This window comes from Psammomys obesus, unplaced genomic scaffold, assembly GCF_907164565.1.
Source record: "Psammomys obesus unplaced genomic scaffold, mPsaObe1.curated_primary_1811, whole genome shotgun sequence".
NCBI lineage: Eukaryota > Metazoa > Chordata > Mammalia > Rodentia > Muridae > Psammomys > Psammomys obesus.
Window position 1 is genome coordinate 1,643,723 of NW_026596152.1, and position 12,644 is coordinate 1,656,366.

The following is a 12,644-nucleotide window of genomic DNA, read 5'->3' on the forward strand; positions in this document are numbered from 1 at the left end:
TTGACGACACTCTCCAAGGCTGAGGCGTCTGCGCAGGCGCGCAGAGCGGCTTGTACGCAGGCGTAGATGTGACCGGCGATGGCGTAGTGGGGATGCTTTGCAGAGACCCTGGCATGACGAGGCGTCTGGTGCCCAGCTTTGTGTCTGTCGATTCGCGAAGCTTAAAAATCCGAGCGCTAGCGTGAAGAGGTCTGTGTGTGTGTGTGTGCGTGTGTGTTTTCGAGTCAGGGTTTCTCTGTGTAGCCCTGGCTGTCGTGGACTCGCTTTGTAGACCAGGCTGGCCTCAAACTCACAGGGATCCGCCTGCCAGTGCCGGGAAAACGAGCAAAGCCGTCTTTAGAGTGCATGACAATGATGGCGAAAATGACAGTCACCCCCTTATTTCTTTTGTACTGGCCTGGCTGGCCAGAGAAGGCTGGTCCACTACCTGTAACCTCACGAAAGAGACAGATCCCGAGGTTACATAACCTGTCGGAATTAAACCATGTTAGCATGTTCATTAAAGAGCTAAAGTCTGAACCCAGGCTGCTGACACTGTAGCTCGGTGTCTTAGGCCTATGGAAACCTTAAACCTAGAATTCCAAGGATTTAATGAAAAAAGCCTAACATACTGAAACTCTCCGTAAAGGGAGAAGTTAGGATAGATTGTTGTTAAATATGAGATACCTCAGCACCTTAGAACCTCTGAAATCTGAAGGGCCTGAAAATCCTTTTTTTTGTTTGGGGTTGGGTTGTTTTGTTTTTCTAGACAGGGCTTCTCTGTGTATCACTGGCCATCCTGGAACTCGCTCTGTAGACATGGCTGGCCCAAACCCAGAGATCCATCTGCCTCTGCCTCCCAAGTACCAGGCTCTGACAATCTATTTCTTAAAAATGCCTCTAAAATGGTTATTTCTTAGCCAGATATGTTGGCACCCACCTTGAATTCCAGCACTCCAAGACTCACTCTACATAGTGAGATCCTATCTCAAAAAACAAAACAACTCATTTATTTCTTTAGACAGGTCTCATTCTGTAGACCAGGCGGCCTCCAACTCAGAGATCTGCTGCCTCTGCCTCCCGAGGGCTGGAGTAGAGGTGTGCGCCACCGCCCCAGCTGGATCCTCCGGTGGTTCTTAACCAGGCCTCTCTCTCTCTCTCTCCCATCAGCTGCCCTGGAGGGGCGAGGATCCTTCAAGTACCACATTCACTGGCAGTGACTAGTCCCTCACACCTGCCTACTTCCTATGCAGCCACATCCCAGATGCTCCTGAAGTGCATGGGGACCAGGATGCTGACGGTGCTTGGAGAGCTCAGGAGGGGCTAGAACAACAGTCACACAACGGAGTGCACAGGGAATGGCAGTCCTCAGGCAGCTTCATCTCCTCAAGCTGGTCCTTGCAAGCATTCATTAACCCATCTGGTCGCCTGGCACTGTGCTGGACAGGGGAAGAAACACCTCCCCAGAAGTGGCTCAGGAGTGTGTGGCTAGAGAGCCTAAGGAGTAGCTAGAAGTGAAATTTAGGAGATAAAGGAGGTCAGTTGGTTGCAGCATACTCCAGGCCAGCGAGTGCGAAGGTGGGAATCCCATGCTGCATAGTTCACCTGGCTCAGGCGGCAGGTACTTTAGTTACACTTCCGAGTCTCACCTGCTGGTGCCCCGTGTGGCCACTTCGGGAATGACACTTTGAAAGGGCCCAAGGTCAGGGCCTCCTGCAACAGGCCAGCTTCTCCCAAAGAATCTTTCAACCATCCCCGGCCTGAAGAGCCCATACTCTCACTGCTGATTAAGAAAAAGGTATCAGACACCACCTGGTTACTCATTACACGTTTATTGTACATTTTCACAATCTGGATGCGCCACAGAATTGGGGGCATGGGGTAGGGGAAGAAGGAAGGCAGGGGACACTGGGATAATATTGGGGGTCTAAAACACAAGCACCCCCACCCCCAGCATCTCTCCTACCCTTTCACACCACAGTTTAGATCTCCTTGGTTCCCCTCCACACAGAAAACCTGGTGTAGGGAGGGAGAGTTTGAGGGTACCCCCAGTGGCAGGTTAAGGGGCTGTACCCTCAGACCCCTAAAACTGTGCCATTTTAAAAGATTAGATCCTTCCTCTTATCGTTTCACCCAACAAGGGAACAAGGGAATAGCTTGTTCTCTCTCTTTCTCTCTCTCTCTCTCTCTCTCTCTCTCTCTCGGCTCAACAGCCCTGGAGAAGGATGGGGATCCCCATTCTCCAGCAAGTCCCATACCCATATTGGCAGTGACTAGTACCCCACCTGAATACAGGGGGCAGTCAGAGGAGCTGGGCAGTGATGGGGGTAACACCCCCAGATTGGGGAGGAAAGATTTCAGTCCAACCTCTAGCAAGGACGAGGCCAGAGATTTCAGGAGGGACACGGCAGTGATGACCCCACACCCTGGAGCCACCCCCCTCAAAGAGTCAGATTGTGGTCGGCCCCCAGTTCTCCTGGTGAGAGGGGGCAGCGGGTCAGGCAGATGGGAGGGAGGGAGGCCTCCTGGGAATGTCAGCTGAGTGCCCCACATGAAAACTGGGGAGCAGGAATGTAGGGAGAGACCCCGAGTGGCAGAATTATTGGTCCGTCATAACACACTAAACTCCACAACACTTACACACCAGCTGGGGGGAGGGAGAGGAGGGTACACGAGGTTTGGAAAATGGGGTAAGGGAGGCAAACTAGACTAGAGGGGCTGGGAAGGGGCAATTCTGGGGTCCAGAGCAGCCTGGTTCCCCAAAAGCCCAGGCTCCCCATCACCTGCAGGTAATGTCGTGCAAATAAAAGTGTGATAAGAGGACCAATGGAGACTAACTCTTCAAAAAAAGAAAGAAAGAAAAAAACACAGAGTGAAGAGTAATGGAACAAAAAGCAAGGAAACAGAAAAAGACCTTGGTATGTAAATGATATGCTAATCAACATGTTGGAAGCTCCCAGAAAACCTTGGGATTCTTAGGACCAAGTGGAACCAGTCTCAGAGCCTCCCGAGGGATACAGAGATGCTACCTAGGGAAGCCTGGACACGTGGAGTGTTCTGTTTCTGTGGGGTTGGTTTTTGTTTTGGGAGGGTCAGGAGTTGTCCAGGGAAGATAGGGAAGGGTCCAGGGAAGATAAGGAAGGGAGGAGGGGCTATTGCATAGCAGATGCAAATGAAGGGACTTGGGCTGACCAGGGAAAGAGGAAAAGGGACAGAGGGTGAGAGAGAGAGGTGATGGGAACCTCAGGAAGGGGCCTTAAGGACAACCGGAAAAAATCTTCTAGTAATAAAACTACAAACAGACCAAATATATATAATATTATATATGTATAAATAACAGCTGGCTATTTACAGGGGCACACACACGGACACACACACACACATACACACGGATCCAAGGGAGGGGGCTGAAAGATATGGCTGAGAGGTGAAGGAACGGCTGGGGGTGGGGGAGAGGCCCTTCTTAGGCAGGGCAGACTCCTCAGGGATTTAAGTGCTGAAGTAAACTGTGGAGAGAGGGCAAGAGGAGGATGAGGGAGAGGGAGAGAGAGAAAGAAAGCAGTGTGTCAGGCCTGGCCCTGTTCCAAACCTCCCCACTCCCAACTGGATGACATCCCTTCCCATCTCTCAGCCTCAGCTTCCTCAAAGAGACTTGACAAGTGGGTACTTCGATCCCTTAAACTCTAGGAAAAAGGGGCATAAGCCCTTTAAACCCTGGGCCTGTGACTACAAGCTCTCAAATGGTGGGGTAGTCTCGTGTTCAAGCCCTGGACCTTTCCGGTCTCCTACTTCCCAGTTTTAGGATCCCCAGACTGAGCTCTGTGGCCCAAAGGGTTCTTAGTGAAGCACCAGGCACCCACCCAGTAATTCCAGTCTCAAAAAATCTTAACCAAAATTCCCCAGAACCAGGCAAAGTCAGGTTACACAGTTTTTGGCTCTAGATGAATCAGAACTGTCAATAGCAGCAAAACGTGTTTTGGTTGAAGAGTAAAAACTAGGTTAATGACCTTCAGAACCCAGAATCCACAGGGAAAAGCTCGACCTCCAGGGAAAGGGCCCTGACCACTCCCTCCCCACTCACCGATGATGATGATGAGGATGATGGCGCAAATCACTCCCAAGATTATCATCATCTAGGGGTGAGAGAGGGGTGCATGAGACAGGCTGGCACCCCCACTTGCCCACCACCAGCCTACCCGCCCCCAGCCCCTTCCCCTGCACCTTGAGGTTTTTCCACCAGTATTTGCGCTTGAGCTTGGCTGCACTTGTTTCAAACTGGGAGGCCCCGGCCTGGAGGGCGTCCGCGCGATCGTCCAGCTCAGACAGCTTCTGGTCCCGCTCCAGGACCTTGTCCACGTTCACCCTCATGATGTCTACCACCTGGGGGAGGGGCCCACGAGGCACGCCTCAGGGAGGGCACTTCTTGAGCATGTGCCCACTGTGCCACACACGGAACATGCACCCCGATGTTTCCCGGCTAACATGCCAAGGACATACACAGAACATGCCTAGCACACCTGGGGACATGCAAGGAGCACACATCAGGGGCATGCTGCAGCCATACAGCTCAGCTGTCACAGCAACACCCTATCCACGGAGCCTGCATCAGCCTGCCACCAGAGCACACCTGACCCGGCTGGCACACCCCAGGCCGGCACAGCTGGGTAACACCCCACTGCCCCTTCAAGTGCACGCTGACAAGGAGACAGAAGGGAGATGGCAGGTCTCTGACCAAACCCCACCAGCGTAAACCACCTTCAACCCAAGATGGGTTCCCACACCTGTTTGCCACCCCGCCATCATGCACCTTTGACACACACACACACACACACACACTCACCTCATCCACCTGGGCCTGGGTCTGCTGCAGTCTCCTGTTACTGGTGAGATTTGGAGGGGGTGCAGGGGGGCCACCCTCGCCGGCCGGGGCGGCGGGCGGGACGGTGGCAGCGGTAGCCGACCTGAGGAAGAGACACGGATTAAGACTCAGGGCCTGAAGCCTCCGGCCGGGGCTCCACCCATCCACCTGTCCATCCGTGGTCCCCCAGCCCTCTCGCACGCGAGGAAGGCCACCCGGTGGGAGACACGGTCGCCCCACCGCCCCGCTGGGTGAAGCTGCGTGACCTTGACGGACCCTCCCCGTGCCTCAGTTTCCCCGCCGGCTAAAGGAGGGCGACCTCAGAGATGCCGCCCGGGGTCCACCCGAAAGGGCTGCGGGCCGCGGAGACGGGGGCGGGGCGGGGCGGAGGCCGGCCGCCGGCTGCGCTCCTTCCCGCGGCCATCCGTGCCGAGCCGCCCGGGACCGGGCTCCGGGCGTCCCCGCGCAGCCTCGGGCACGGGAGGCGCGGGCGGGACCCCCGTGCTCCGCTGCCCGCCCGTGCGGTGGCGGCCCCACGCGGGCGGGACGCCGCGGGCGGCGGGTGCCGACTTACATGGTGGGGGCAGCGGGCAGAGGGCTTGGCGGAGGCGGCGGCGGCGGCGGCGGCTCGCGCTGGCTCCCACTGGCGCTGGCTGCCCGGGACTGGAAGATGGCGGCCGCGCGTCACCCGCATCCGGGCACTGCGGCGGGGGCGGGGCGCGGCAGGCGACACGTCGCTGGCGGCCCGCGGGCGGGCGGGGGCGGGGCGCTGCGGGGCCGGGGGTCCTCGGTCTGCTCGGGTCTGTCTGGCCTACGCTGGGGGTCCGTCCGCTCGCAAGCCCAGCCCTAACCGAGACCCACAGGTCACCCCTAGGCCGCATCCTCCCTCCTCCCTGAAGCCGAAGCTCGGGTCCTGGCCCCAAACAGCCCGAGGTCTCACCCTGCACCCTGCAACTGAAAGTCCCACAGGGCGCCTTTGACTTCCTTGCAGGGTACGGGCCAAGGAGTAACAGAAGCGCCCCGCTCCCCGCGACACACACACGCGTGCACTAAGAGCTGTGGAAGCTGCCCCTGTTCTCAGGTGAAGTTCAGGCCGTGTGTGCTTGGCAGTCCAAGCTGGAGTGGGCCCAAATCCAGTCAAAGATGAGACGAGCTAAAGACTCCCGGAAGGGCAAAGGCTGCTGTTATCACATGCTGACTGCAGGCTGGTCCCCAACTGCCCCGCCTCAGCTTCGATGCTAGCTTAGGGCCTGGGCCAAGAAAGGACAGTAGGACAGGGTGGCACCTGTAGTGCTCAGTTAGAGGCGCTGCTTTACATGCGGATTAGACATGACCTTGACGGAACCAACTGCCTCTCCCTGGACCCTGCATGCATCACATACGTAGACCATAAATATTTGTTGATACAGACAACACAATAGGGTGTCATCTTAGACCTGGTCCATCCCTGACGGCTCCATTTTAAGTCCACCAAGCAGCCCTAGCAGCTGCACACACACACACACACATACACACACCCAGGCTGCGTCTACAGAGAGGTAGGACGGGGGAGGGGGGCAGCTGCTTGTCCAGCAAGCCTCCAGCCTGAAGGAGGCATTCTAGGGGAGGCCTAGTGGCTCTGAGGTGGGGGAGGACTCCTTGCATCCTAGGAGAGCCTTAATCCCGAGGCGGGCAGGGTCTGGCTTTCCTCCTCCCACTCGGGGCTTCCCAGGGCCCCCAGCGTGCTGCAGTGCCCGCCCCCTCCCAGCAGGCGCCTCAGGACCGGGTTTTGCAGTCAGAAGTGTTATTTCCCAGCTGTCTGGGGGAGGTGAAAGAGCAGGGCAGTATGTGCTGGGTGCAGGATTCGCTCGGCGCTACTTCCCTTCCCCCGAGCAGCCTCCAGCCTCGTCTTTGTGAGGCTGGGCTCACTAAAAGAGCAGCTTTCCAGGAGGTCTCCGAGCAGCTGGGGGGCTCTGGTTTTACTCTACTTTCCAGTCAGAGAACAACGATGTTGAGCTCCATTACTTCAAGTTCGAATGCCCTAGTGCCCGGAGAAACATGGAGAGCAAGCAAAGAGTAACTGAGCAGGGCCCGGCACAGCCCAGCACCCTACCCCACCCCACCCCTTGAGGAGCAGGTCAGACCTCAGACCCTGGTCTAGGGATGACACACATGCTGCCCAACCGAACGCAGAGGACACGGGAGAGACCGATTCCCAGACAGATTTGGAGAAGGTTGAGCTTTGGCATTTCCCTGGGAAAGTGGTTCTTCCCGGTGGATTCTGGGAACAGCAACCGCAGAGTGAAAATGAAGGCACATGTGAAGGGCGGAAAGGACCCAGTAGAGTTCATTTCAGAGTGAAGACTGTCAGCGCACAGCCCAACCCCTCCCATCCCACCTCGGCGGTGGTGTTAAGAAATTCTAAGTTTAGAGCCGTGCTGGGGGCGGGAGGAGGCTGCGGAATGGCCGAGTTCACCTGGAAATGGGTGAGAGAATGTTGACTGCGAACAGGTAGAACGGAGACTCAGAATAGACTTGAGCTGGAAAAAAAAAAAAAAAAACAACAGTATTTGCACGACCAAGAGAGTCGCTTTCCACAGTTGGCTGCTACAGGGCTTTGGTGGCCGAATTGCTAGACCCAGTTCCTGAGGCTCTTTGTTTGGCTTAGTGGTGTGCGCTCCCTCATCCCTGCCCTTGGAAGGTAAGGGTAGAATCTGGAGTTTAAGGTCAGTCTGCTAGGAGAGATGGCTCCGTGGTTAAGATCAGTCTATAGATGAGACACTATCTCAAAACAAGCCAAGGTCTGAGGCCTGGAGGGAGCATGGCTCAGCAGTTAAGAATATTCAGTGCTCTTCCAGAAAATTCCGGTTCAATTTCCAGCACCCACATGGCAGCTCGCAGCCATCTGTAACTGCAGTCCTGGGGGAAATCACACCCACTGTGGGCCCTCTGGACTGCACAGTGCACAGGTGTTTATGCAGGCAGAAATCCTAAACACATAAAAACAGGAAATTAACTGCAACAATAAAGAGCTAGCAACAGCAGAAACCCTCAAAGAGCAGAAATGCGCTGGAGGGGGAGGGCGCAAGGCTTATCTCTCAGGCAGTTCTTCAGGCTCCTCATGTAGGCATACAGAGATCACGCTTTAATGAAAGCTTGCTCCCACTTCCCTCCCTCTGCACAGGACTCCTGGTTTAGCAGTTGGGGTGGAAGGATCATTCCCACATGATTCATGAACTCGTTTCAGCCTCATGAGTCAAGCCTTGAGAAACCAGTAATTAATTTCCGGGACCTTGTTTATCCCGTCAGTACACCCCACTGACTTTTATATCGTCCCCAGGGTTTTGCTGTTACATGCTATGCCCTTATGACTGTTGATAGCATGTCGTCCCCAGGGTTTTGCTGTTACATGCTATGCCCTTATGACTGTTGAGAGCGTGTTACATATTGATATATGTGGGCAGAGCTAAGCTTAGAGCAAGGCTTTGACGGAGTCTTTTTATTTGTTTTGATTTCAACTGTTAACTTTTTTTTCCCCACATACAGGAAGGTTTGGTTTGGTTCTGTGCTTGTGTTTGCAATGTTGGGAATTAGAATCAGGGCCATCCCAGCACTCGGGAGGCAGAGGCAGGGGGATCTCAGAGTTCGAGGCCAGCCTGGTCTACAGAATGAGTTAAAGGACAGCCTAGGGCTACACAGAGAAACCCAGTCTTGAAAAGCCAGGGGGGAATTTGCGGTTATTTGTTGGGGAATCACATGTGATCATCAAAGGATAAGCTGGAGGAGGCTTTTCTTTCCTTCCAGTGTGTCCGGAGACCAGACTCAGGTCATCAACCTTGGCAGCAGGCCCTGAGGAGTCCTCTCACTGGACCCATTTCTTTGTTGAGACAAGGTCTCACTGTATAGTTCAGGCTGGTCTGCTGAATGCTGGGATTACCAGCCTACGTCGCCGCACCTGTTTTGGTTTTTTGTTTTTTTTTTTTTAAAGCGGTATCTGCTTCATCTGTGTCGTTTTCTAATAAAAAGCACAATGTCAGGAACAAGGCAAACAAATGGATAATGCACGGTCAGGACAGTGGTCCTCAGCGAAGAGTATTCTAAGTGAGAATCAAAAGTAAAAATAAAAACATTAAGTAAAGTGTAGTCGACCCAACCTTGAATACCAGCACTCAAGAGGGAAGGGCGGGTGGTTCTCCTGTGAGTTCCAGGCCAGCCAGGGCTACACAGTGAGACTCTGTCTTTAAAAAAAAAAAGTTACTGAGAGAGCTGGCCCCCACTCATCTGGCAGTCGCCTCCATTAGAGGGGAGCACTATCCCTGGGGTCATGAGAGCAGGAGAACCAGCCCTGCACTCACCTGGGCAACACAGTGGAGCTGACCCCGACGGTGAAGACACGGGTGAGGCCGCCCAGAGAGTTGGTAAGAGTACTACTGTAAGGGAGCTGGCTCAGCCCTTCACAGGCTGCAGCACGGGAGAGTGGGCCCTGCACCTTGACTGGGCAGCATGGTGGAGCTGGCTGTGGAGGGGTGGATGGGGAGAGGCAGGCAGGAGAGTGGGAGCGCTGACCCTGCCTTCTGCGTTGAGTGGCCTAGCTGGACTGGTGCTGGAGAGTCACCCTGGTGGTGCAGATAAGGGAGAGCCAGCCACGGCTCAGCTGCCAGCCACGGCTCAGCTGCCACCCAGGCCCAGATCCAGGGCTCTGAGTTGGTCCACCCCAAAATCTACATCATCTGTAAACAGTTGGGATGGTGACAGGGCCTGCTATTCTGAAGCTGCAGGGTCTCCATGACACACAGCAGTGACAGGATCATCAGGAGGAGTCCCGATGAGGATCCAATACTGATGGCGTCACAGAGGTCAAAGACCTCGAATCAGACCAATGACTCACTGCAACGAACATTTGCAAGTGAAGTCCTGTGGACAGAGGGATACACTGTGACACCCTACAGCTTCCACGATGAGATGTTTTCTGTGCTTTGCTTGTTTGTTTGCTTGCTTGTGTGTTTTATTTTGGAGGGAGGTTGCAAGGATGAAGGGCAGATATGGGGTGATAGGGAGGTGGGTGGGGCTGGGGTGCATGATGTAAAAATCACAAAGAATCAATAAAAAGTTTTTTAAAAAGAAAGTTGTTTTGTTTTGTTTTTTTTTTCAGTGATAGAAACAGAGGTTATGAAGAAAAAAGAACCCCTGAGGGTGGGTGTGAGACAGTGACCTGGAAAGACAGGAACTTAAATGTCACCTATTGTATTTTTTTATTACAATTTGTTGTATTTGTGGGTGAGGCGCTTGTTGGAAATTGGTCTCCTCTCCTCCATGTTGGTAACAGGGGTTGAACCCAGGCTGTCAGGTTTGGCAGCACACAGTTTTCAGGCGTTTCCCTGTCCCATGCTTTCGCTTGTTACAGTTCTTTAGGACCTAGCGTGGTGATGCAGACCTTTTCTTCCAGCACGGGGGAGGCAGAGACAGTCAGACCCCTGTGAGTTCGTTCCAGGAGAGCCAGAGCTACATAGTGAGACCCTGTCTCAAGATAAGATTGAAAGTTATTTAGGGCTGAAATGTAGCTCAGTGGTCAAGTGCCTGACTAGTACGGTCAAGGGTTTGAGACCCCATCATCTCAGACATTTTTTAAAACTGGGCATCGTGGCACATAGCTGTAATCCTAACACTCAGAGTCTGAGAAGGAAAAGTTGCTATGAGATTGGTGCCAGCCAGGCTACACAAGGAGACCTTGGCCCAGAAACAAACTAGCTAATGCATACATCTGTACTTGGAGCTTCAGGACGTCAAAAGAGCATATAGTTCAAAGCACAGCTTCTCCTCTTCCATCCCGGGTGCCCGTCTCCCAGCAGCTGACCCCAATGCCTGTACTTCCTTCCAGATATATGCTTTAATCTTTTCATCCTAATGCAAGCAATCTATACATACTGTTCTGCACTTTGCTTTTTCCATTTGACATGATTTGGAGATTGTTCCATTATATGTAGGGCACAAACTCACATTTTTATGATTGTGTAGTATCCTTCGGTGTGGATATATAGTGATTTAATCAATCCAGTCATTTTAGCTTGTTGGTGACCTTTTGTCAGCCTAAGCAAAGCTATAAAGACATTCTACACATTCCAACTTTACCTTTATGCAAATATGTAGAGTAAATTCCTAAATATGAAAATTTTAGTTCAAAGCCGGGCACAGTAGCACAAGCCTTTAATCCCAGTACTCAGGAAAGCAGAGGCAGGCAGATCTCTGGGTTCTAGGCCAACCTGGTCTACAGCGCAAGTTCCAAGGTAGACACAGCAACACAGAGAAACCCTGTCTCAAAAAAGAAAGAAAAAGAAAGAAGAAAATAAAATCTTAGGTGGGCTGGGTAGGAGACCTTAGGAAGCTGAGGCAGGAGGATCACAAGTTTAAGGCCTGTCTAGACTACAGAGTAAATTAAAGGTCAGCCTGGGAAACCCAATGGGACCCAATGTATTAAGCTGAGAAAGTAAATTGAAAGGCTTGTGATTTAATAATTCCTGGGCCTTCCTAGCCCCGTGGGCTATAGATTCAGTCCTAGTTTCAAGCTAAAGACTTAACAAATCTGGAAACCCAAAGGTGCTTGTGATTTTGATGGGTATTGCCAAATTGCCATCTGCAGGTATGCTACCAAGATTTCTTCCCACCCAGCAAACAGGTAAGACCTGTTTACCCACATCTCCAACATGCTGTGAGGCTGTTCCACCACTATGACCATGTTGGGACTGCAGAGCTGGCTCAGTACTTGGGTGCCTGCTGTTCTTCTGGAGGACCCAGGCCGGGTTCTCGGTCCCCATGTCCTGCCGCTTCTATCTCCAGACCCAACAATTCAGCACCCTCTTCTGGCCTCCTCAGGCATCTGCACACACATCATACACAGACATACACAGACATACAGAGAAATCTTTAAAAATTAAATACATTAACTAAACACATCTTTCGTTGTACAGTGAAATGAGGTTTCTTCATAGGCTTAATAGTTCCTTTAACTTCTTACCTATGAAATGCCTTTAACATTATTGTATTATTTCAAGTTCATTTTTTTCTTACAGACTTACAAATTTTTGTGTCAACATTAACCTTTTCTCTACAAAATAATTTACAAGTACTTTCTCAAGATTGTCATCTTTTGCTTTCTACTTTGGCAATGTTTTTAAGTGCGCATAAGTTTTGTTGTTATTTGTTTGCTTGTTTTTATCGACAAAGCGTCACCTAAGTCTTAGGCTGGCTTCAAACTTGTGTTCCTCCTGCCTCGCTCTCCTGAGTCACGGCGAGCACCACCAGCCCGAGCTACCGTGCGGTGTGAAGGTTTCCAGCTCAGGCTTGAACTCAGAGCTTAGTGCGTCCTGAGCGTGCCCTCGATCACTGAGCTGTGCCCACTGTGCATTTCACACAGTTGAGTGTGCTAGGGTCCTTTATGGCTTCTGTTTCTCATCATAAATATAAGTTATATATTTGTACGTAAATAGAGAATGTACTCACGTTTATTTTTAGGGACTCCCCGAGTCGGGCATGGGGGCTCACACCTGGGGCCACAGCTGTTGGAGGCAGGAGGCAGGCTCTAGCTGTCCTTCTGTGCTTCGGTGAGACCCTGACTGACACCAGCTTGTGCAGGGTTCATCACAGCTCACAGGCTCAGTCCCTTAGTGAAGAAAGCCAAGAAGGAGCCTGGCGGTGGGAGCTAAAGCAGGAGCCACGAGGACCAGGGGCCGTGCCCCCACCTCTTCCTTATGCCACCTCAGCCAGCGCCCCACCTCTTCCTTATGCCACCTCAGCCAGCGCCCCCACCTCTTCCTTTGCCACCTCAGCCAGC

The 12,644-nt window shown here is 52.8% G+C and overlaps 1 protein-coding gene across 1 annotated transcript; it reads right to left on the reverse strand.

The window, feature by feature from the left end:
- Window positions 1–1,795: 1,795 nt before the first annotated feature.
- Window positions 1,796–5,522, reverse strand: Vamp2 (vesicle associated membrane protein 2). Its single transcript, XM_055594285.1, has 5 exons — window positions 5,412–5,522; window positions 4,820–4,940; window positions 4,201–4,359; window positions 4,061–4,112; window positions 1,796–3,485 (listed from the first exon to the last, which is right to left on the reverse strand). Coding segments are annotated over exons 1-5 (351 nt in total). The 5' UTR covers window positions 5,414–5,522; the 3' UTR covers window positions 1,796–3,468.
- Between the last annotated feature and the right edge of the window lie 7,122 nt (window positions 5,523–12,644).